At 42.7% G+C, this 26517-nt stretch overlaps 1 protein-coding gene across 1 annotated transcript in view; it reads right to left on the minus strand.

Moving 5' to 3' along the window:
* The window catches only part of MRPS5 (mitochondrial ribosomal protein S5), a 60012-nt gene extending 38977 nt beyond the window's left edge, over positions 1-21035 (minus strand). The window contains exons 1-2 of the mRNA XM_040598512.1: positions 20860-21035; positions 13705-13842 (exon numbers count right to left, since the gene is read on the minus strand). Of these exons, the coding sequence (XP_040454446.1) occupies positions 13705-13842; positions 20860-20917 (196 nt within the window). The 5' untranslated portion in view covers positions 20918-21035. The remainder of the gene's footprint in view (positions 1-13704; positions 13843-20859) is intronic.
* Between the last annotated feature and the right edge of the window lie 5482 nt (positions 21036-26517).

Here is a 26517-nt window from a genome sequence, read left to right on the forward strand (position 1 = left end):
AAATCCTTTTCAAAGTAGGATGCGTAACTGTGACTTTTTTTGAGAAGTGCAATCCCGACCCGGGTAATCAAAGCTCAGTACACTAGAAAGCAAGCACACGGGGAAGGGGACAGGACACTGCAAGCCCAGGAAGCTACAAAATAGTATTCCCTCAAGATGGGCAAGGGCAGAATGGCCTAGAAAGTCACTACATACCCAAATAACATATCGTACGAATAGTCTGACAAGCCGAAATATATAATACAGATTTCAGCTGTGTTACAGACAAGTGGAAATTGCATGTTATAGACAAGTAGAAATGCCCATGGATAGCAGCAACGCTTATCACACTTACACACCGTGAGGCAAGAATTGTATTTGCTTCTGAGTAGGCTTTAGTCCCTGTAAAAAAGAAACTTCTATCTGAAATTATGCTCTTTTCTGGACATTCAAATGAATCCTAATGTCCAGAGGTTTATGGTTAAAAAAAATTCCAAACAGTAATTGTATCAAATAGCTTGAAATCAGTGTCTGAACTATCAGCCACTAAAAAATTCTGAGCTGATTATAATCAACTGATGCATGTAGTTGTGTCCTAAATAAAATAAAAAAACATGCCAAACCAACCCAAAACCTTCAGTCTCACAGAACTCTCTAAACAGAAAAACTTCACTGCTGACTCAGCATGTTACTTTCAATAAAAGCCAAACTGTGAGAGGTACTAGACTGTCTGACAAGTAGTGAATATTACCCTAAGATAACACTGCCTTAAAGTTTAGTATACACAAAGGCTGGTGGTAAGCAGGTAATGCATGATGCAGCTTTTCACGTTCTCAAGTGGACGACAGGAATGTTGCACGAATTGGAAGGTGGATGATCAATCACGTTAAGCTTCTTAGCTTATTCAGAAGACACTTCGTAACGGGCAATTTCTTTTTTATTATTATTTTTATGATAATCTTGCTAGCCTGGAAACATGGAATTATAATAAAGATATTTACATTTTTCTTTGCAAGGTTATTTTCCAGCTGGAACAGTTCCCCAGTCTCCTGCAGTTTGTGTGGCCTCACAAAGGCTCACAGCAGCTACAAAGGAGGCTGCAGAGGGGCAGCAACGAGCATTTGAGAGACAAAAACAGGGAGTTCTCGAGCTGACAATACACTCCAAAAAACCCTCAGCACTTTGAGCGGTATTCCAAATATCTGTACGATAAGATCACCTAATAGAGGAAAGTAGCAAAAGTCATGGAGCAAGGAGATTGTTTTTTACCAAAGGAGACCAGTCAATGCTAACGGATCCAGAGAGATGATGTCAGCCTGAGTCAAGTTTTGGCCTCAAGCACTGCACAAATATTGACAAAATTAGAACCAGATGAAAACATCACATTTAGTACCAAAGTGCAGTTCATCTAATCAGTCTATAATAATATCATGTGTTTGGAAAGCAGCTGAATTTAATGAAACACATCAGAAGCCTGCAGGCTACAGAGCTGAGAGTTCTTTACAAGATGGCAGATACCACGCTGATTTTAAGACAAAGTGACAAGAATGGAATATGGAAGGGATAGGCTGCAGTCAAGAAGATTACAACGGTGGCGATATTGCTTACAACAGACAGACAACACAGCAACGAAGAAAACAAAAATCTGACCATAAGAAAGGTCAACCTGGCTTGGCAGCAAAGCATCAATATGATGGGAGAGCACATACACAGGCAGGACAAATGTCTTTTAGTGGAGGAAATAACCCCAAACAGAAATGAGAATCACTGTACTGCTTTTCACATTTCAGAAATGGTCCGCAATGAAGACAGTGCGGTAAGTATGCAGTCTTGTAGTGATTTGTGGTCTTACGTTTATTTTGCCTTTGTAAAATGTAACACTGCATACATTCCTTCAGAGCTAAAATAGACCCAGTTATAAAAGCGACCAGACATTTCCAGTCAGTTACCAAAAAGCACATAGCTACTAATTGAAAAAACTACTAGAAAATATGTCATATATAAGATTTTATTTTATGGCCAAGAAAAAGATCCACTATTGAATTTTGCTGAAAGCATGCTTTATGCAAGCTGATCACTAACAACCACTAATAACAAATTTGTATGACAACACTCCATTTTGCTTAATCTACCTAAAAAATGTTTGTAATATTTTGAAAAGGATTTGATTTTGTGTCTTTTTATACTATCCCTGAATTTCAGGAACCAGGTAGCCCTAGTGCTTGCTTCAGAGGAAGATGGATATTAGACCACATCTCAGTGACTCGCAACTATTACCAAAAAGACTTGCTGTAAATCACATCAAAAAACAGTATCCTAGATCCTGATAAACTGAGATTAAAAGCAGATTTCTTTGCATTCTGCAAGTTGAACTCCCAGCTTGCTTAGAATACAAACTACACAAAGACAAATAGCATTAAGTTGGAAAACTGAAAGGAGTAAAAGGAGAAGAATCAACTTTGTAAAACAGCTAAGTAGGCTCACTTCTTCCACATCAAAAAATTTAAGGAAAAATTGCTTTTATGACAAATAGTCATGGGGCAGCACAGAAGCAGAGACCCAAAGACAGTAATATTAATGATATAACTAAAAGACTAATGAACATGTTATAATAAACATGCTTCTTTCAATGTACTGCCACCCACTAATGCAGTTACAATCCTGAATATTACCTTAAGGAACGTAGTTCTTTTTGGTCACTAACGTTCTTTTCCAGGTTTCAGCCTGGAGTACGTACTTTTATTAGCAGATTAATCCTAAAAAGGTATGGTATTTCACCCCTTTCCTTCTCCAGGCACCAATGGTTTTGCCACCATCTCCAAAGAAAAACAGGACTGCGAAAAAATATTTCACACACAAAACCAGAAAGAGCATGTGCAAAGGGAATGTGCTGCTTACATATTCTATTACAAATTGCATGACAAATTACAGTCTAGACTCAGCCGTTTAATGACTGCAAGGACACATTTTTTCTTGAAGGCAGGTCAAGGGCTCAAAAATCAAGTCCTCTAGGAACTAAGCCTCACAAACCTCACTACACTGCAGTGCAGAGGGCATTTCCCTGACCTTGTCTTCTCTGACAAACACATACTTACTCATCTACAGAAAAGAGAATGCACTCTTGTCAGATTATTTACATGGGCTCAAAAGTGGCCAGAAAAACTCATAAAAGAGAAAGCTATCCAGAGTTATAAACCAAAAAACCTCCATGTCACAAATCACTGAAGGTTGTGAAGTTTTTCTATGGAAGCATCCCTACATGTTCATCCAATTCTTACTTTCTTCCAATAGCATCAGCTGCTGTTGGAGGCAGGATACTCACTTAGCAGGACATTTGGTATTATAAGGCAAGGTTTTCTCACATTCTAGAGTCAATTTTTAACTAATTCCTCTAAGACGCTACTGTAAGGTATAGTTTTCCTACTGAGTATCTGTTGGTTTTGAAAGACATTTCTGAAAAAACAGTATGGATGCAGTAAGTTCTTGGCAAACACGCATTTCTATCACCTCACCACAAGCAGAAGCACTGAGGACTGACTGAGAACAGGCCAAGCACTAAACAGGTATGAAAAGCAAATGATGGGCCTGCCCTCAGAGATGGTCGCTAGGTATAGCTGAAATAGGATCAGCACGGGGAGAACAGTATGTCACTTCTGTTTGTACAACTTTGCCTCTTAGATTCCAGCTGTAGAACAAGACATCACCGTATAAGTTGTAAAAAACAAACCCATACCTACTCCGGTTCTCTGATACGGCTGTACTTTTCAAAGCCTACTGTATGGCTAACATTTTAAGGATGCGCATCTCTGGTAAGAACTATGCAACTGTATATTAGGCAGTGAAAAGTCTGTTCATGTCCCAGACAGCTTATAAACAAATTCTTCACTACCGAGAATTGCATTTCAGTATTTGTTCTGTACAGGCAAAGCCTTGAGAGTGAGGTCGTCCTGTCAGTGTTCATGAACAATTATTCAGAACATCCTTCTAAAGCAGAATGTGTTGAGAGTTCAGAAAGATGAAGTTAATCTTTGTCACACTTTGATTATATAGCTAGCATCTAATACTGGTATTAAGGTGAACACAGTTATCCACTCAGTGTTAAATTACACAAGTTCTCTGTGACAACTACACTGCCAATAAATTGCTATCCCATCAAATAAGAATTTTTAACATGGGCACAGACATGATGAAACTAAATTATTAAGCAATCTCATTACTGAGGTTCAGGCAGAAGTGGATTATTCCGATTAAATTGGGTTGCATGATCTCTACAAAAAAAGACAACCGCAACCCTGTCTCATCAGAGCCAACCAGAACAGTCTGCAGGAGTTCTGAACATTAGGCTTTCCTCGTAAGAAGACAGATTTCTTCAGAAGCCTGCAAAGCCCAATAGCAGTTTTGTTTTGCCTTTTTTTAAAAACTCTTGAAGGGGTTTTAAAAGCATTGGCTTTTAACCTGTTGTTCTGTTATTTTTGATAATTCTGATAATAAATAACAAAATTTTAGCATTCTTTTACCAATTTAACCAAAAATAATTAACAAGGCTCCAAAGCCAGAGATGTTTCCTCCATTTGTAAAACAGAAGAGCAACAAGTAAGATGCTGTTCCGAAATCTTACCGAAACGCTTACAGTTTTGGTAAAGCTGCACATACAGTAACATCACAGCCGCTTTTTGGTAGAACTGGTTGATGCATAAACCTGCTGGTTCCGGTGACATATACCATTAAACAAATCCTCAGTCACACGCCAGGGTGCTGCATCACTGTAAAATTGAAAGTGTTGTACTTTGTTTAAGCTGCATTTGCTGGTGATCTCAGAAAATTAATCACACTAACACAATCCTTGTAAGTCAAGCACGTTTCCATTATGGGGAATAATTACAATTTACAATTAAAATTTTTTTAGGAACCAGTGTTTAAATCATGTCAATCTACAAAACCTCCCAGTAAGGTGCCTCTATGTATTAAGTTTGGCATTTTGGGTTCCACTCACAATTTCCATGCTAAACAAGGGGTGTTTTAAAATAACTTCATGGCTACTACACCATCACCAGATAGCCAGAATCCATTACTGAAGAGCCAGATAAATATGCCAATTCAGGAAAAAAGTTATTCAGACAAATTAGTGAATACAAATTACTCTGCACACCGAGCTTGTTGCCAAGTGGCCATCAGAACTCTTCACCCTGAAAGCAATGCCTCTTTTCTTCTGACAGGTTGTGGGCAGCATTTCAGCTGGGTGTCTCTTGTAAAAATCCTGCAACTGTACATTCAACGTGTAGTTGTTCACAGTATTTCAACAGTGAAAGTGGCACTAGACATTAAGGTGGCGCAGCAAGTGCACTGTTCAGCATATTAAAGGAACCTCACCATGGTGAGGATGTACTTCAGAGACAGCACAGGCCCCAGTGCTGCAGCACCTGAAGGAGAACGATGTTCCCTACCTGCGCACAGTGCACTGTCGTGGTGGGAAGTTCCTCATCTGGACTTCTGAAGCACTTTTTCTCCTGCTAGGCTCAGTAGTCTTGAGAACAGTAGGTACCTCTCTCTAATTCCTGAGATTCTCATCTTAAGCTTTAACTAGATATAAAGACAGCGTGAAAAATTCACAATTTGCAGTCTTAAGCATGTACATGGTTTATCTTCCATTAGTTTTCCTCTCTCCTTGTAGAACTATAGCTTCCTGAAGCTTCAATTTTGATCATAAAATTAGCCAAAACCCCCCAGACTATTTCTGATTGCCTACAGTTTTATGAAGAAATGAGGCAGCATATGGACAGCATTAAACATAAAGAACAAGCTAGACAAAGGCACTGAAATAATGTATTAAATTATTCAAAGAATTACCTGAGAACAAAGAAAAAAACCCAAAAAAACATGACTCCCAAAACACCCAATCCACTCCCCTCACTAGAGCTAAATTCACTAAATTTGAAAATGTATTATTGCTTCTACTCTAGCGTCACCTTGTACATTTTAGTGATGTTCCACTCCCCACCTTGAATACTGTACAAGGAGTGAAATAAACCAGAATCAGAGATTCACAGAAAAATTTACATAAGGGACTTCAGGAGGTCTTTGATCTAATCCTGCACCCAAAGCAGAGCCAGCCTCAAAGCCAAATTCAACTTCAAGATTGAGGATGGACAGACTTGCTCAGTCACCCTTTGAATAGCTCTAGTAACAGAAATTCCACAATCTCTCTGGACCCCTACCCTGGCCCAGCATTAGTTTTTCATCGTGAGGGCGGTCTTTTTCCTACTGTGTGACCAGAATTTCCCTTCATCCAACTTGTGTTCCCTGCCCTTCGCTGTTTGCCTATACCTCTCAGAGCAGTGTGCCTTGGTCTTCTTTAGAAACATCAAATAATTTAGGTTGAAGTGACCACAGGATTTCACTGACTCCAGCTCTACCTAGCTCAAGCACGGCCACTTCCAGCTGGCTCAGAAGCACCTCATGATAGAAAAACTAAGACATCAATTAGCTAAATAAATCTTATTTATGCACCTGAAGAAGCAAATTGATTTACATCTACGATGAGGTTGCCAAGAGACCATTTGCACAAAAAAAAAAAAAAAAAACTAGCCTAGAATTCCTGTAACAGAACTGGGAAGAGAATAATATTTTCTGAGCCGCCCCACGTAAGAAGAAAAAAATTCCTTTCCATGTTAGGAAAGCAAAGAATAAAAACCAGTGCCTTCACTCTCAAAATTTCTGAGCCAAGGTGAGAAAAATAGCCTAAACCCAGGTCCATAATAAAAACTTCAATACTTCCAGTGGCAACATATGCTAGAACAGCATTTCAGTCCCAAATTCCAGGTCCCCTATCGAGGCATCTATTCCCTAATAAGGCCAGTAAGCTACACATATAAACTGCAGCTTACAGAACAAAACCGCAGCAGAAAATCCATTTAAGCTGAAAATTGATAGCAACAGTTAAAAGGCTATTTTCATGTAAATTAGGCCTACAGAGGCAAACATCACAATGAAGTAGAAACAAAAAAAACCAAGAACCATTATAAGTTAGAAACTTCAGATTTTTAATGAACTCTATCCATCAATAAGACTGGAAGTACAAGAGCAACAAAAGCAGCTTTCTTTTTTTACTCCTTTGCAAGCACATTATGAAATTGTATATTTCAAATAACTGAGCATAAAGGTTTTTTTAATCTATCAGTCAACAACAAATGATCAGGTCATTAAGGGACCTCAAGTTAGAAACAGATTAAGAGAAACCTTTGGTTTTGATACAAACTAACAGTTAGAATTCTTAATTCATATTAATACTAAATCTATTTTGATTTAAAAGAATCTTCCTTAAAGGAGTCAAGGCCATCCACTAATATGAATTTGCCAGCTGTATTAAAAATACACACAAAATAACGACTGTGGAATGACCTGTAAATAGCGTTTGTATTTAGCTATCCCACAGCCAGCATGGCTGGATTAACGTGTCATATTTTACACACACTACGTGACCAGATCATTTTCACATTTTAAGTCGGTACAAGAGAAATCTGAACTTCAAGTCAATTATAGCCTATTTCATGTGACTGCTCAATATGGGATGGAAAGAACAAACTGCTAGGGGCGATAGCTGCCAGCATAACGGGCACTAGATTCAGCAACTGCCAGGAAGAGTTTGCGAGGGGAGTGATGTAGATGCAGCTGACACAGGACAGGAGAGGGAAGGCAAAGGAAGTGACGGTGATGGTTACATCCAAAGGAAAAGATCCCTTGGCTTAATTCAGTAGTTAAGATGCTTATCTGGTATCTGGACACTCAAATGCTACTTGACTTGAAGGACTTCAGGCTTGGTCTCCCATTTTCTGCAAGAATGTGTGTTTCTCTTTTTTCACAAATTCCATTTCAAAACCCCACCCTGCAAAAAACACCTTTCTGTTTCCAGCCACCTCCCCAACTGTACTGAAAAGATTCCTACCTAGGACAGAGACTGGCACAGAGCAGGCTACATGAACTACTCTATCTAGGATTTGGCAATGGACTGCAATTTAAATCACTTAGGTCAGGAAAAGGAGTGCTCAACTGTATTTTTACATCTGGGCCTTACAACGTCTTACCTTTTCACAGTCTTACAAAATGTGCCTAACAACAATACCCATAACTACAAAGCATTTAAGATAAAGGTGACAGGCAAAAGTGTATGCAGAGCAGCTGTCTTCAGAGCAAAACCTGCAACTCATTTCAGTGGCTGAACGTGAATCAAATGCGAAGCAAATTATTTAGACGGCACTTTCAATTACACACATTAACTTTTATATAATTACACGGAACACCTACTTCCAAAACAACAGAAATGAACTGTCCAGAACAAAGACAGAGTCTTCCTTTATATCCCTTTAGAATCTTCAACTGAACTCGCACACTGTTCAAAAACTGTCAACTCAGCCCATACCATCAATTATTCCTGACAAGCTATGTTTCTAATACAGTATTTTCCTGTTAGTTTTAAAAGTGGAAGTCTTTAATTTTAAGACTTGCTTAGCCTGTTTAAAGGCACATACGTAAACTATTTAACTCCTTTAACAGGTTGAATCCTTTCCGCCACAATTCAAAAGGGAATATTGTGCAGATGATAATACAAGTAGGCTTATTTATGAGAGAAAAACAAACAATGGCATACTAACATTGGATGGATTACTTATAACATGCAAGCTTCTAAAGCAGTTTTGTGAAAACCAGTGTTCACTCCAAATGAGAACCCGTCCTTGCTACTGCCTTCCTCTCGGGACTGAGCCGTCTGCCGCAGTGTGCCATCACCGCTTCCTGACTCCCTGTCTTAAGCCCAGTCCACAAGCAGAAAAGCATGGATCCATAAGAAATGAGATCTAAGTGCTGGACTGCTCTCAAGTTCCTTAACTGACCTTGCTCAAAACATTGTTTTCTTCAACCGCAGAAGACACCCCTCACAGTCTAAATGGAAGCGTACGATGCATATCTGATACTGAGTTCTGCTGAAAGAGAAGAAAAACTTCCCCCCACCATGTCATGCCTCAAATAACAGGGCAGCATTAGCAAAATACATGTTCCTCTTTGCAACTCTGCCTCAACTGTCTTCAGCTGTCATCTTCTGGGGATATCGCTTGTTAGCTCTACAGGGCCTTCACACAAACCCAGGAAGTAGTGAAGGATATAAAGCATTCAGTCTGGGCAGCCCACTACCGAGCCACTCAGAACTAATTCGGACAGCAGGTGGTACCTGACTGCAGAACTGCAAGAATCTGGACATTGAAAATGTCTGAGAAAGACAAGGGCTACTGCAAGACCGTACAGAGGAACGTGAGGCCATGTACGAGATTAGCACCATGGGACACACATACGTGGTTTTATATAAACTTTACAGACTAAAAATTAGAACTGCGCATATTTGAAACGTTTCCACTGAAAACTTAAGCTCACTTCTACTTCACACTGCTAGCTGGATTTCCACAATAGTGAAACAGGGGGAAGAAAAAATCACATACTAACAAACTTCCTGGCTTCTGTTTGGTTTTGCAGATACAAGACTGAAGCTCCAGCAGCTACCTGCTTATTCACAGAAGTTTAATATTAATCTTTTAAAAAATGTGAAAGTTCTTATTATGTGGATCGCAGGATAGAACATCTTTAGGTATCTGCAAATCTGGTGGCAGCAAAAGATGTCTATAATCTGTTACTGCCATAGCACAGCACAGAAACAAATCTATTGCATTATGATATTACAACAAAACCTCTGGAGCTGGAAAACATTATTCTGAAAGATGCATTCATACTACACAGGCACAGCAAATAACTCCGCTTAACTGCAAACCTGGAGGACACTTTCACAGTGCACTTTGCACATTGCAGTTTGCAATTTTACATTTTTAAAACTACCAATTTATCACAGCGTCAGCAGGAAGCTGCAGACATGGGATTTTCAGGTTAGTCACAATTCAGATCCTGAATAAATTCAGTTAAAAATCCAGCCATTAACAGACTAAAAACTTGCTAGCTTAAACAAAGAACCCAAAACTGATGTAAAGTATCCTGCGAAACACCTGAGAATTTGTATTTTTTTCCTTTATAACATCTTATTAAAAACCCAAGATCTTAACTTAGTTAACAGATGCTGTTGTAAATGCTACTACCTTTTAAAGGTTGCTTTGATTATTAAAGCTTTCATTTGCAAATTTTTTTTAAAATAATAAGTATTACAAAGCTGGCCTTAGTGCCAGCAAATGGATACGGAGAACAGAGATTTCAGCAAGGTCTGCAAACTGAACATCATTGGCCTGGTTCATTTCCTCACGACAAATGAAAGCCAGAGGCCAAGTACCTTCACAAAAGTTATATCACATAGTAACAAATCAAAATCCAGTAAAATAGCTCCCCCTTGCCCCCCCCCCCCCCTTAAGTACAATTACCTGTAAGGCATTTAATATTCACTCTCCTTTTTCTGACTAAAAACAATTAACCACCTATTCTTCAACACACAGGTACTCCCCTTGTAAAAGGAAACAAAAAAAAAAAAAAAAAGAAATCGAAGAAAAAGGCAGCTGTATATTTGGAACTCTTTATCCCCTTAATGCTGAAACATCAAAACTCTTAATCTGATCCTACTGACAATGACAAGTGGTAACTCAGTAATTATTTATCCAGATGTTCATACTGAAAGAAAAAATTCTTTAAAAATTGAAAACCAAAATTTTTTTTTCACTCTGATCCTCAGAGTTAGGCACAGCAGAAGAAATAAACAATTTAATCCAAAGAAAACTCACATAGGACTACAAAAATGTAATATAAAATGTTATCAAGGAGCAGGCTTTCAGGAACTGATGTTTCCAAGAAAGAACACAGACACAGAAATTTATACTAAGCACAAAGGCTTCCAATATGCAAAGCCTCCAGAGACAAAATGTGTTACTCTGAGTATGATTTTAAATTAGTGGTCTAAATGACTCCCCCTTGGTTGTCACAATCTAGGTCTATAGCCTCTGAAAAATCATCATCTTCCTTATTCTGTACTCTAACCTAAGAGGAAACATCACCTAGCAACAGAGAAATTACATTCTTTTCATTTGTTCCCAAGGGTAACTAATGGAATTAATACTGTGAGTAGGAAAGCACAATTTCTATATAGTCCCAGTATCGAATAAAAGTTCTTTATTCTCACATGCACCCAGATACAAAACAGATACTGAGAAAATTATGCTAGCTGGTTTGGATGATTGGGGTGAAAGATAACTCCTATGGCTGAAAGTCAGCCAAACCGTTTCAGTATTCATGACCCATCTGTGTTCCTCTGCTGCCTTCAGGAACGACAGCCCATATATTCCACCCCAATTCTGTGGCTATTAAACGTAAAGGGTCTATATCTCACATCTTCCTCACCTACAGGTCAGACAGATACATACTTCTTCCATTAAACATGCAGCACTTTTTATCAACGCTTCTCAATGACCGAAGCTTAGGCACCTAAGTCCGGACCGGTGGGATTCCCCGTCTGTGTGCCAGCATGTAGGAGCATGGATGTGCACGAGCGGCAGAGAAAACAGCCCTGCCCTACCGCTCGGACACCAGCTGGACTGGAACAGGCACAAGACAGACATTATCTGCAAAGACCAGGTCTAATGCAACGCACTGGAAAAAGAGGCAAGACTTTTCAGGGGAAGTTATGTATTTTTTAAACATGATCTGAAAAACCTCAGGCCCTTCCACATCTCTAATTAAGCATGTGAAATTAAGTAAAATGGAAACCGAACTGCTTCCCATAGTGGGGAGGGTGGAACGGGAAAAAGGGGGGAGGCACAGAAGCTAAGCCTGTAATAACAAGATAATTTAAAATTATCTCATTATGAACTCACTGAAATATGTCATTGGACAGGAATAAAACCCTGTGTATGTTTTTTGTGTCAGAGCTGCAGGAGGCAGCTATCTGGATAAGGAACACAGACTGCCTAGGGTAATTGCAGTTCCTCCTCTTTAAATTCCTTCCTTCTATTTAAATGGGTTAAACTGTTTTTAATAGCTAAGTTGAAGGTGCAGATGACCCTACTAACAAGAGTGCGTTACTATTTTAAAAACCAGAATAGAAGTTAAACCTTCAATAATGAGATAGAAAAATATTGTCACCCTTTTCCATCACAAAGGACTGTTATTTGTTTGACATTTCACTTGAAAATAGTTTCACATAAAACTATCATATCTGCATTTTTAGTGTTACCACTTTTGAAGCAACTATGCTGTTAGAGGATATGAGCGATTTATACTGTTAATACCTACTTCATTTGAATTTTGAAGGTTTTATTTTTGAATTCTGTATGAGAAACTGTTCTTAGAACAGCTGTTCTTTGAAATATAAGACTCTCAGTCGTCCAAATCTGATGGCTGCTGTCTCTGCTGAATAGTAAGCCAATAGTTTTAGGTAGTTTGCCTAAATATAACTTGTTTAAAATTTTATTAAGTCAGATAATGAGGATACCATCACAATCCTTCATGTTCAAGACAATCACCGAACAAACATTTTTAATTAAGTCATCTAACAAGGCAGCTGGCAAAATTCCTGGTAAAACAGAGCTCATCTAGACTTTGAAAATATGAACATAAGCATAATTAAGGAAATAATCTATCCTACAAATAGTAATCAAATTGCAATCACTTGCAGTGCTATATCTTAAATTTAAGTTAAACAAAATAAGAACAGTGCTTAGCTTCTCACATATTCTTATCTTGTGACTGCTTGGGTGCTTATGAAAAAAGTTCTAAATGATTTTTTCCTGCAGTTGGCATCCTTAGCAAACCTCTACCGTTCAAAGCCTCTGGTTCACAGTGCAGACTTTTGCAGGTGTTCCGAGACCTCTCTGCCTTCAGTCATTTGAAAACAGTCATCAGTCAAAATTTATTGGGTAAGACAAACAGCCAGCCAGCATATCTTTTTAAATCCCATTTGTTTAGCAAATGTAAAGAAAACAAATACAGTATTCTGCCACTGAGCAGCTGAGAAGAATAAGAAGAGATCACGAGTTCTGAAAGCCTGATTTTAGAGCTCTTTTATTCTGCGGATTATAAACAAAGAACTTTCACTTTCAGACTGCTGTGGTTATCTCCTCCACAGATTATGTTCTTACTATTCCTTCTCTTCCCCTACGGGATAGGATAAGGAACGACAAAACAGGTGGAATGGTCCCTCAGCTGTCTCAGTTCCCAGTCCCAATCGTGAATTTAAACAGCCATCACTTCTCAATTATGTTAAGCATGAGTGTAATTCCTTTCGGGACTGGAGGAAAATACTGCAGCTGGCCAGGTATTTAGCAGGACATTATCAGCAGTTTTTGTTTAACACATTATTGCATTTTAGTAATTTCATTTTTGAGACAGCACAGCTTAAACAGTGTGTCTTGCCTATGGCTCAAAAATAATGTAGAAAAACGCATGATTCATATTCTCAACAAAGCACTAGGAAACAGAGGGGACGGTGTTTCCCCTTCCACACGATGACGTATATTAGATGGATTCACTGTGACATGAAGCAAACCCTTACTCGCTATGAAAAGATAATAAACTTACCTTTTCACACACTTGTCAACAGCTGTAGCTGCCACTAAAATCTTAGGAGATAATACAACTAGAGTAGATACAAAAATTTACCACACATACATTTTCATTACTATCTCTCCAAAGCAAAATTTTCTCTTCTTCTTCTGTTTATTACAGATAATAATTTTAATCCAACTCGAGACTTACACGTATTGAAGAAACTGCTTTGTCTGCGTTGCTCCACTGTCACAGTCCGGGGGGCAGAGATGGAACACCGGATCTGGAAAGCCCATGCCAGGCTAGAATATGAACAGTAACTCCCTTTCACTGGCACTGAAGCAAACCCTGAGAATAAAGACAGAAAGGTGTTTCTATGTAGGACATTTTCTCCTTTGAAACAGCATTTCCTGCAAATATACACATCAGAAGAAAAACCAGTAATATTTACTCGTACAGTTTAGTTTACAAAGGGAATCAGACTTGAACCTTTTGTCTTGAAAAGCAGAGCAAGTTGCAGAAGGTGGAGGGAAATATTGCAACAGAAAATCCCACAAAAAAGACAATGACTAGAAGGCTTCTAAGAGACTTCTATTGCTGATAGAGTGAGAACGCACTCTTCAAAACTAGAAATATTGTCCTAGCAACAAAACGTGTAGTGATGTTCCTGGACACAATCAAAAGTGATAGATAAATAAAACACATCATAAAATATGGTATGTGCTATGAAAACATAATCTGAAATCAGCCCAATAATCCTGATCAGTATCTTCATTAATGATCTGGACAGCGGGGCAGAGTGTACCCTCAGCAAGTTTGCTGATGACACAAAACTGGGAGGAGTTTTGTGTCATCTGGGACACCACCTCCCAGTTTTGTGTGAAACTGCGAGACCACCACCACCAGAGGGTCGTGTGCTGCCATCAGAGGGACCTGGACAGGCTGGAGAGAAATGGGCTGATGGGAACCTCATTAAGTTCAACAAGGGCAGGTGCAAAGTCCTGCACTCACAGAGGAACGGCACACACCAATACATCCTGGGGGCTGAACATGGTCCCGGGCAACCTACTCTGGCTGACACTGCTCTGAGCAGGGAAGGTGAACTAGATGATCTCTAGAGGCTTCCAACCTCAACTCTTCTGTGATTCTGCAAATTCGTGAACCTGACTTACTCTGGCATCCTGAAAGGAGAACGTACCTCCAGAAGTACCTTCCCCATGGCCCTCCAGATTTGATTATTACAAAGCTAGCCAATTACACATGCTCTTATCACCTCCAGAACAGATCGCCAGGCAGCTCAGCTAATGTAGGAAGGTTGCTCTTTATTAGCCGAAGGGAGCATGCCTGAGAAACAACACATTCATTTGGAAAACAAAACATAAGAGTATTAGACAGCTCACTTCATTACCAAATACATTTGCAATGCTATTTGCTTTTGGTTGGTTGTTTTACTCCCACTTTAATTGAAAAAAAAAAAAAAGTTTCATGCTTTAAATACCATCTCCTTCTGAAATTATGATGGAAATCTGAAAAATGTCTATGAAGAGGCAATAAAGTCAGGACAAAATGACAGCAAGAAGAATCAAAAGACAGTGGAATCAGACGAATAGCTGCTGAAGAAATAAAATTCTGACAGAACGGCTGGGGCACAGAAGAGGAAAAAGTCAAATGTCAGAAAAAGCAGCAGCCAAATGAACACTGGTGTGACAGAAAAAGGTCAGACAACCTTCAACTGATCTCAAGAAGTCTGGTGATGCAGTTATTTTAAAATAAGTACTGCAACATCTGACCATTACAATTCATAACAGAAGTTGTTAAAGCCCAGGGTGAGATGCTGGCTTCACTGAAACCAGTGCCAAATCTCCTATTTTCTTTAAGGATTCAGACTGTTTTAAAGTGAGAGCAATTTATACTTTTAAGACCTGCAGCAGGAGAATACCAGTTCTGAGCTGGCCATCAAAATTGTGTCTAGGAAAGCCCAGGGGCTGTGATGGCTGTATTCTGGACGCTGGGAGGTGAGACTGTTTTGGTCTCTGAACTGCAGCAGGACAAAAGAGAGAGGAGGAAGATATGGCAAAAAAAAAACCCCACCCAAACTGACATGATTCACACAGTTCAAAACACTGAGTGCTGCTATTTCAGAAAGTATATCCACACACTTCTGTACGCATACCGCTACCAAAGGAATAGACACTTTGAAAGGATAGCAAAGAACAAAAATATTTATGGAATGTAAACAGTTCGAAATTCACATCTCAATAAAACAGCATTCTGACATGTAACTATGAACACTTGATGCATCATAACCTCTAAACATCTGTGATGGGATTTTTATTTAAAATCTAAAATGTTTCTTACAATAAGCTATTCAAAACTGAATCGTTTGTAAAAGTAAGACAGGTCATGAATGCTGGACTGATGTCTTGTCATCAGCAAAATACACATCAACAAAGGAAAAGAAAAAAAATGCGCTTACTGTATTTAAATCATGCACTGCGCTAACATAAAATTAACTCCTCAGTGATACTTCCCTGCTATAAACATTGCAATTAAAACCTCGCACTGACTTTCAAGTGTTGTCTTTCACTGGCTAGGTACAAAATTTTCTACAAATATAAATATACATATATTCAGCACTAAAAGTTCGCTTAACAAACCCACTACAAAACCATTTCATTCTTCTCACAAGGTGAAACAGAAGAATCCAAGACAGCTAGAAAAGCGAACCCAATGGATTAACAGTCTTATGTCTGTGAACTTTAAATCCCTAACAGTTTTCTTTCTAACCCTCACCCTAGTTCATATACAAGTATGCTACTGTACCCATTCCTTTATTTCCTAACCTTTATTTTAGCTACATACTGCATATTTAACATGGTACCTTCAGGAGATTTATGCACGGGGTGCAGCATCTGTCACCATGCACAATGCCAAAAATTGGCACGCGTTGCCATTTGCTTGCTACACCACCTAACAACATTGTGAAAGACAGCAAGCGTGCTGAACATCCACGTACTTACTCCACTAGTGAATGTAGTGTTCAGCAAGCTGAGCACTAATATTTTTTTTTTTTAACAACTGGCAACAATATAATAATCCCCTCTACTCCTGTAATTATTTTCCACAGGAGTAAATACAGAAAACTGTTCTTCCTCAGTTCCATACCTGAGAGAAACAGTGCATGAAGTTGGTTTCAGCAGTGAGAACTGCATTGTAAAAACACTTTTAAAAAAGCCATCAAGATGCTTATTGTGCAGTTATAATTAGAACTTTGAAAAAATTGCCCAAGCATTGTTCCAGACTACACATGGGAGGCTCCAGGCTGAAATAATCATGACACTCTCTGAAGAGACCATACAAAAAACCAAAGATGTTCTGATTAAATTCCAAATTGCAGTTCTGAAGATATCAAGCACTGTTAATTTAGCCTCTAATGGGCAATGAAGTTTCAGGAGATTTTTTGCCTGTTTTTTCTGCTTAACATTTTGCTTGCTACTTTTTATTCAAATGAAACTGTTATGCACAGAAATAACACAATCATACAAACAATCGCAACAGGGAAGACACTTCAGAATCATTACTATTTTTTTTTTCATATCATCTCAAGAAAGGCCCAAGTGCACAAGTAGTAATGAAATCTTTGCAGCGATACAAACTACTTTTTAAAAACCCCTCCAGCTACCTTGGAAAAATTTGGATGTGAAGAAGTTAATTTCTCAAGCTAAAGCTCATGCATTTAAAATCACAGCACATGGAAAGGGTCGCTGTCTGCTTGGGGCTAAGCATGGAACACCAAAGTAATCAAATCAGAGAGTTAGAGGTCACACCTGAAAAGACACAGATTATTTTAATAAACACTTTAGAAGCAGTTGCAACCTTTTAATGTGCCTGGTCTACATGAAAGAAACATGTTGGGTTTTTTAGGATATACTCTGTGACTAAACAGTGAGAATGTTTCCCTCCGCCAAGGAAACACCACTGGCCTACTTGCAGTTTTGCTATAGAATGGGCAACACTTCATTATGGATTGCCCTGAGGAAGAAAAGAGACTAGAAATTCATTAACTGCTTAGAGGCAAGGCAACTGTGGAGGCAAGGACTTTTCAGAGGACTGTAGAAGCTAGAAAAAGCTAAACTTTATTTTGCCATTGAAAGTGAAGGAGAAAGAAGGGACATCCTCTGTTGAAAGTAAAAAACATGCCCAGATCCAGGTTTTCTAATACTGAACTTGAATATACTTTTACTAATTTAATCTGGCCTTTCTTCCCACCTCAGTCGCCAGCTTTCCCTGGAAAACACACGGGCACTAATGTAGTTCATTACGACTTTCACCTAGAACTTAAGCACGTACAAGCTATCTAGGCTGTATAAAGGATTCTGAGACAGATTCGCTAATATCTGTTAGCAGGGTGCACAGCTGATGGCATACAGTGCCTCTTTACAATGGAAAAAAATTTGGAGGAAAAGTGAAAACAAAAGGAGGCAGAAAGATACAACGTGTCTCAAGGTAGTCTCCAGTGCTGAACATGATTCCCTCACATAAGAACTTCCCATAGCATGTATATACTTTTCATTAGGACTCTTCACTGGATAGATGCAGGCTGGTTGGCTGTTAAGCGCTATGACGGCATGTCGTGGCATCCCCTAATGAATCCAAAACCTACAACCCAGAGGACAGTAAAGGGAACGAGAACTATTTCCTGCTGCTGCTGGTTGCTACTACCAAATACTACTGGGATTCACAGCTGCAACGTCATGAAGGACAACAGCAAGAGAACAATGGGAGAATACTGCCCCAATTGCTCTGCAGCCGTGCTGACGCTTTGGGGGAACGGGGACAGAGCTGACGAAAGGCAGGCAGCGAAGCTGGACACGGAGGGCTCTGAGCAATACAAAAGGCTAAGGCACCCATGGCCCTGCAGTAACCACACCTATACAACCTTAGGTTTGTTTCAAAACCTCAGGAGTATTCACTGCTTAAAAACACTGTATAATGAAAATAATTTTCTCTTATGAGAAGCGTGCAGATCAAAAAACCCCCAGTTATATCAAAATTAACTAAATAATTCAGAAAACGCCACTCAGCAGAAGTTTTCAGTTATACAGTGTTGTTTCTCATATATCAAAACACAATTTCCCCACTTTTCTAACCACAGTCTTTGAAGGACAGATCCAAAGCCAACTCTGATCCTTAGTGGAAAAACCGTTCTGCCTTCCTCCTAAGCCTCTACTGGGAAAGATAATACATCTGAGTTTTGAAAGTGACTGGAGAGTACTAAAAAATAGAAAGAAATGGCTACAGAAAAAATAGAGAAGTGTTGAAAACAAACTTGGATTCCTAACAACTAAGAATATCCAGGAAGACATAAGAGGAGAAAGGTAAAGAATGGGAAGAAAACACATTTTAATTAAAAAGCAAACCACCTCACTCCATGATCTTAAGGCATATATGGCCCGAGTTACTCTGATGGGATAAGAAATAACTGACAGGTTTCCAAAGGTACAGCTGGCCTGCACCAAACCCTGTAACGATGAGCAAGAACTGCATGTCTAAAGTGCATTTATGATCTGAAGTACGTGTGAAGAAAGAAATATGGAAACTGCTAAGTAGTGACAACAGCAGCCTTGTCCACTGGTGGCAACGCCAGTGTAAAGCAAGTTATTTCATAAAGTATTTATCACATCTGTACTGGAGAAGATTAACGCAGGCAAGAGCAACTAGGCTGACACTACCTAGCAAAATACAGGCTTTAAAAAAAAAACAAACCACATTTGTTTAGGAAGTCCCATTAGCATTGTTCAGATATAAAACTGAATTAATATGTAGCTCTTGTAGGACCTGGAGTGATTAAAGAGGCAAGGAAATGTATGCAGCTGTATCGTGTTCTGATCCACGCACATACAGAGGGGCTCCTGCTCCTGTATGTGTCGTTCTTGAGTTAATCACTTGCCATTTAATACTGTGCCACAGGAACCACTGAGTCTCACAGACAGAGCTGAACACAGCAAAGAGCAAAGCACATTTTCCTCCACTGGAATTAATACAACAGGGGGAAATCAGTGCAAGGGCTTACGATACACAAATATGCACACATACGACAACGACCAGGCGTCCCTGAAGCACAAACAATCCCGCTTTCCCTCCACCCCCCAGCAGCCCTGCTGGTGTAACCCCAGAGCAGGCAGGTGGCAAGGGGTTGCTCTTGGGACACAGCAAACCCACCTGCTGCGCTTGTGTGTCACCATATGCAACACACACACACAGACCTACCTGTCCTGCTTACATGTGCACACATGCATGCAGCAGACAGACAGACCCACCTTCTGCGCTTACCTGTGCACACACGGATGCAAACCACACACGACACACCCACCTTCTGCGCTCAACTGTGTACACACGTATGGCGCGCACACACACACGTATGGCGCGCACACACACGTATGGCGCACACACCCATGTATGGCAACACACACACGTATGGCGCGCGCACACACACGTATGGCGTGCGCACACACACGTATGGCGTGCGCACACACACGTATGGCGCGCGCACACACACGTATGGCACGCACACACACCCACGTATGGCGCGCACACACCCACGTATGGCGCGCACACACCCACGTATGGCGCGCACACACCCACGTATGGCGCGCACACACACACGTATGGCACACACACACACGTATGGCACACACACACACGTATGGCACACACACACACACGTATGGCACACACCCCCACACGTATGGCACACACCCACACGTATGGCACACACACACATATGACACACACACACACGTATGGCGCACACACACACGTATGGCGCACACACACACGTATGGCGCACACACACGTATGGCACACACACACGTATGGCACACACACACGTATGGCACACACACACGTATGGCACACACACACGTATGGCACACACACACACGTATGGCACACACACGTATGGCACACACACACACACGTATGGCACACACACACACACGTATGGCACACACACACACGTATGGCACACACACACGTATGGCGCACACACACACACGTATGGCACACACACACACACGTATGGCACACACACACACGTATGGCACACACACACACACGTATGGCACACACACACACACACGTATGGCGCACACACACACACGTATGGCGCGCACACACACACACGGCACACACACACGGCACACCCGCACTGAGGGACACCCCAGAGTGCGGGGCACCGCTCGGGGCCGTGCCTCCCGTAGCGACTGCCCGGACCAGGCCACTGCCACGGGAGACAGGCCCGCCAGCCAGCACGGCCTCCCCCCGCCCAGGAGGCGCCCGCGGTACCACACGCTCCCCCATCACCTCGCCACGCCGCTCGGAGGGCACCATAGGCGCACGCCCGGCCGATGGCCGCCGCCATACCGGCCGCGTCCCCCGCTGCCCGCCACCGTACTTAGCCGCCCGGCGCACCGCCTGAGGGGAAAGCGAAGGCAGCGAGCGGGCGACTGAGAGGAAAACTGGAGCGGGGCGGCGAAAAACACCGGCTGACGCTCAGCTGGAGCCTTACGGGAACGCTCGGCTGCCCCAGCCCCTTCCCGCCGGAGCTGCGCGATTACGGGTCCATCAGGCAGGCGGCGGGACAGCCCCGCCGCAGAGGCCGCCGCAGGACCCCAGCCGGGGGCGGCCCTTGCCGTGCGGCCTGGCCGGCAGCCGTGGGGGTGAGCTGTACGAGCAGCTGGGGGCTCCGCGGAGCGGTGCGCTGGAGCCGGGGCCTGGAGTCCGGGCCTGGAGCCCCTGCGGCTTTCCCAGGCACTGGGTCGCTTTCGCGGGGGCCCCGCGCCCCTCGCCCACACCCGCGGGTGCTCCCAGCGATGGGCCCCGGGCTGGGCCCTGCCTCCTGCCCGGCAGCCCCGCCGTGCGGGCCGGGGGCCCGGCGTGCCTGCCGCCCCAGCAGTGCTGCGGGCCGGTTGCTCCAGAGGCGGGTGGGCTCCGGCAGAAGCCGCTCCCTGCGCAGCGAGCTTTGCCTGTAGCTGGGCAGGCTCCCCTGTGCCTGGCAGTAACGCTGCCAGCTTGCAGCGTGCCCCAGCTCTCCCTCCCCGAACTGCGGCAGCTCGAGCGCCCAGAGCTGCTGCGGAGGCCGGACCCGCTGGCAGGGAGTGCAGCGGGGGAGCCGCAGCTCGGCGCGGTGCCCACCTGCGCCCTTGGGTGCGAGCCCCGCGGGTGGGAGCATCTCCCCTCCCGCACAGTGCCTGACGCTGTGCCTGTGGGGCAGTTACAGCAGGAACGAAAAGGCAGCATGCTAGGGGATGAATTCTTGCTTTTTCAGAGCGGTTTTTGAGGCAAGGAAGATTTTGCTGGAAGTGATTCACAGCAGCTTTACACACACACACACACCCCCCCCCCCCCCCTTTTCTTCTTCCTGTGCAGCAAAGCCAGTGGAGTTGCTGACTGCCCTCTTCTGCAACACAGGCGTTTTCGTGTGCTGCATTAGCGTTGTTCCTCCTGATGTACGAGTCCAGTATTAAAGACTACAGTAATAGCAAATAGCTTCATTTGCATTAGCAGAAGCGCACAACCTGCAGTGTTTTCAGGATTTGTCATACGTTCAACATGTAACACAATGATTGCTTTGTACCTTATGGAACAAAAATACACCCAAGAAGCTGTAGAGAAGAATTTCCTATAGTGTGCTGACAGACCAGCTGCTGGCAGAAAATCGATGCAAGACATAATCTTTTAAACAGGGTTTTTATCTTATCTTCAGGCACTTTAAAAATGCCCATTCTCACAGCATTAAGATACCACATATTTCAGGACGTAACCCTGACAGTGTCACTAAGGATAAAACCAATTAGTCTCTCATAAATTCCTGCAGATATGTTCACTGTGGTATTTATTTCCAGTTCTTTCTTTTGGAAGTAATTGTGTCACGTAGAAAATTAAACTCTTTTTTTTTTTTTTTTTTTTTTTATGCATTGGGTGATCTGATGGAAATGCCACTTTCTGCGCATCATTTACTGGAAAGAAAGAATTTGCCTTGTGTAAATCTGTTACATAGAAAGAAAATTGCAGCCAGTGAAATGGCTGTTTAGCAACATTACCTTGTCACACGGTTACAGCTGGTCAATGCCAGCAGCGTAGGGCCGTGTTTTGTTTTGTGTCAATGGGAATTGGTTTATGCACTAGTGAGTCTCTCGGTATGCTGCACAGACTACAAAAGATGGAGAAAAAGTAATATGCAGTCCTGAAAGCTAGAGTTCACTACTGGTCATTCAGCTTCAAGATCCAACTCAAAGAAATCAGATTGCCTCCTTCGTGAGGTTTACTATGATTATTTTCCTCCCATAGCCTCTAACTATGGACTTACATTTTAAGAAAAGACATTTCAAAAGGCTAAATCATCTTGGAGCAAAACCTTCCGAGTCTGAAAAGCGAACAAAGTTCTGAATTGACTCAGAAGGGTTTTGGGGGTTGGGGGTTTCACTTCAACCCTCTTAAAGAAATCTGGTTCCATTAGCTCTAAACTATTATTATCTTACCTGGTCAAACCCCAGGTTCTCTCCTTAGAACTGGCATGATAAGTCTCCCCATGTGCCCTGAGCTCCACAGAGACCCAGGTCACCTGCAAAAGTCTTTGTGTTAGGGCTGGGGCCCCAGAAAAACACCTAGTGCTCGTGCTTGGCTACTGTGCAAGAAGCTGGGGTGGGTGACGCCATGAGAAGCTAGAAGGAAGGCAGATGACCGGAGCTGCTGGTGGCACCTGGTTAGCGCCAGCACGGCACTGTCATGGCAGGCAGGAAAGGATGTGGGCTTGGTGGGGAGAAGGAACCTGAGGGGTGATCAGCCCAGGATAGGGAACAACTGACTGTTAAAACACCGTGGTGCAGCCACCATTCTCCCTGTGGTGAGAGGCTAAGGTGGGAAAAGCCCCACTCCACAGGTATCCATCAGGCAGCCTGGTGCTTTTAGTGTCCCACTGCGCTCCTGTGAGATGCACACCTGGACTGTCCAGTACTGGAATACTTCCAGCAAAGCGATGTTATCAGCTGTTTCTTTGCTGTCTCAGGGTAGGAAAAGGAATCAATTTATAACTGCTAACTTACCAGAACTGAAAACAGTGACAGTAAGCCTACTGTCTGGGCTTGCTGTCATTTATATTTCGGAGCAAACCTTATTTGCTCCAATTTTTTCACCAGTGATAACATTTTTATGTGGCAGTCAAATAGATTTGAACCAGAATTGGTCACTGCTGTGTGAACAGTGCTGCCACTGGGAGGGACAGCAATGCAGGCTGATAATGGATCATTCAAAGGCAGGCTGCCTGCTCCAATGAAGGATGGATAGTGCACTCAAACGCCAGCAGACAAAAATTTCAGAGGAGATGTGATTTTAATTAGCGTTATCCTATCTTTGAATAATAGCAAAGTCTCAATCTACCTCATTTGTTTCAGCAAGACTGGTAATTTTTAACAACGGGTAACATAAACACTGTGTTTTTGCCTGGCTCCTTGCCTGTAAATCTCTGTTGTTTAAAGTTACTTCCCAGTGTATGCTTTCCCATTGTAAGAGCAACGTCAACTAAATGCATTACACTGCTTTGGCTCCTACTTCCTAGGAACTTCGGATGGGCAAGAAGGAGCCTCTCTAAAGAGGAGCTCTGAGACCTGGCGGAGTCAGAAGGACTTCACTCACTTTGGGTCAACTTCAGCCAGGAAGAGGCTGGTGTCTCAAACAACGTGTGAGAAATGAACAGAAATGAACCGGCATCGGCACTCTGCTGTCCTGGGGAAAATCAGCCAGACCTTGCTCCCAGGGCTCAGGGTAGTGAGGAACCGGGGAGCTTTCAGCCCCGATGCCCACCTGGACCCCAGGCCCTGGTGGCACATGGAAGAGGCCCCATCCCTGGCTTCCCTGCTAAGGGCCAAATCAGCCCCGCTCTGCAAACACAATAGCCAGTTGCCAGTGTTGCCTAGGGGAGGGTTGCCAGGAGAAAGCACAATAGATTCTCCATGGAAACCTGCACTTCAACGGTTTGCTTTCATACAGGAGCACTGTCAAGGATCCTGTTTCAGGAAGGTGTCATAAAAGATGCCAGAGCAAAGCCATCAGCAGTATCCATGAGGGCACACCTGCCAGATTGCTGCTGCCTTTGAGTACCTGAGTGTTTTTAGGGTTTCTGCTGAAACCTCATGTTTCTCCTCTGCCAGTCGGGCGTGACTGTGGCCCACCATCCCCCAGGTGGTCACTCCTCTCTGTGCCAGCAAAATCAGCTATTCCCTTGGCAGGTGCTACCCTTCTGCTCCTGCCTGCAGCTTGCATGATGTTTCTGCTCCTGCCTGTAGCTTGCATGGTGTTTCATTTCCTTTTCTGCTGTGCCAGTCTGTGGAGGCTCCCATTCTGTAGAACCCCAGTATCGCTACAGAAGTGTATCTCTGGGACCAAAGATCAGCTGCCAAGGAGGGTGGGAAAGACAATACAGCTCTTTGCTAACCTGGAGATGCTGCACAGCTGCTGAAACCAGACAGCTTTCAGTAATTTGAAATCTTCAGTGGGTGTTTAATACACCTGTTCACTGAATTGTAGTCAGAAACATTCCTACCCTGGTCAGGATCCTCTTTTTTTCAGTCCATGGGTCTCACATTTGGCTGATCACTTGTTTCCTTCAACAGTTCTGGGTGCTTGACTTTCTTATTATTTGGGCATAAGCATCAGTTTTATGGAGGAGGTGACACATAAATCCCAGGTGCCCACAATATCAGGGATATACTTGACAGAGTTACAGCAGCTGTAGTGATGCTGCATCTAACAACATTACGTGGTGTGGCACCAGGTGAAACCCTTCCTTCTTCCCAATACAAAATTATACTAACATAGGAATCTGGAGCAATTGTTGCTTGCTCTGCTTGGTTACTCTTCCACTTTTGATATGTAGGTGGTTAGCATGGGCCTTGCAACTGCTAGTCATGCTCAGAATCAAGCAGGGAAATGAGCAGGTGCACTGGCCATTCGTAACAGTTACCATGCAATTGCACAGTGGTATTGCTAATGAAGCCAAAAGAAAGGTCATAATCGGACTTGCAGTTCTGAAGGTACCATTACTGTTAAGAGTCTTTCAGCAATGACGTTCCTTGGAATTTAATTGTTTTGAGGTGGCATCTGTGAGTCCCAAAAGCCACTGCCAGGCTTTTAGCACAGCGATGTGAAACCAGCATGTAGCTGATTGGAAAGGTTAATGTGAGTACTGCCATTGTTTCTCTAGAGCTGCACATCAATAACCTGCCAAAGTGAAAGCTGGAAATAGATTGAAGCTTTCCTGTGGCCAGCTCCATTAAGGTATACTGAATTCCAGGCAGGAGAGAAAATAATTTACACGCCTCTTGAAATAGATGGTTACTGCCAGGCACCTGGTTTGAAAGCTGCACAGTCAGAAAGGGAGTCAATCAGTTATGGAGAGCAATAAACATACATGTAAAGCAGGGTCTGGCAGGCCCAGAAGGCTGCTCAAAGATACCTCTCAGCCAGGGTAACGTTCATCTGACAGTACTGCTCCATCTTTTAAAAAAATACACATTTCCACTGAGATCTAAGTATTGTTGCCACCTGGCATCAAATGCATTGTAGTTCACTTCAGTATGGCAGCAGCCAGAGATACAGGAGTAGTAAACAAAGCAACTGTTCAGCTCTTCACATTATTTATGTGCTCTCCTCCCCATTGCTGGCAGTAACAAACCATGCTCCACCTGTCTCTCATGGCTCATTTGCTAACAGAAGGCTGCTCTCTGCAAAAACCAGCTGCTAGCGCTCAGGTACAGAGCGGGATGCGGTCCTGAAGAGCTGCTGCTGGGTTCCAGCAGCGCGGCTGGGGGGCACGGTGAGCACGCTGGACCCCATGTTAGCAGCATGGCTGGGGGGCACGGTGAGCGCTGCTGGACCCCATGTTAGCAGCGTGGCTGGGGGGCACGGTGAGCGCTGCTGGACCCCATGTTAGCAGCGTGGCTGGGGGGCACGGTGAGCGCTGCT

This window comes from Falco naumanni, chromosome 6, assembly GCF_017639655.2.
Source record: "Falco naumanni isolate bFalNau1 chromosome 6, bFalNau1.pat, whole genome shotgun sequence".
NCBI classification, from domain to species: domain Eukaryota; kingdom Metazoa; phylum Chordata; class Aves; order Falconiformes; family Falconidae; genus Falco; species Falco naumanni.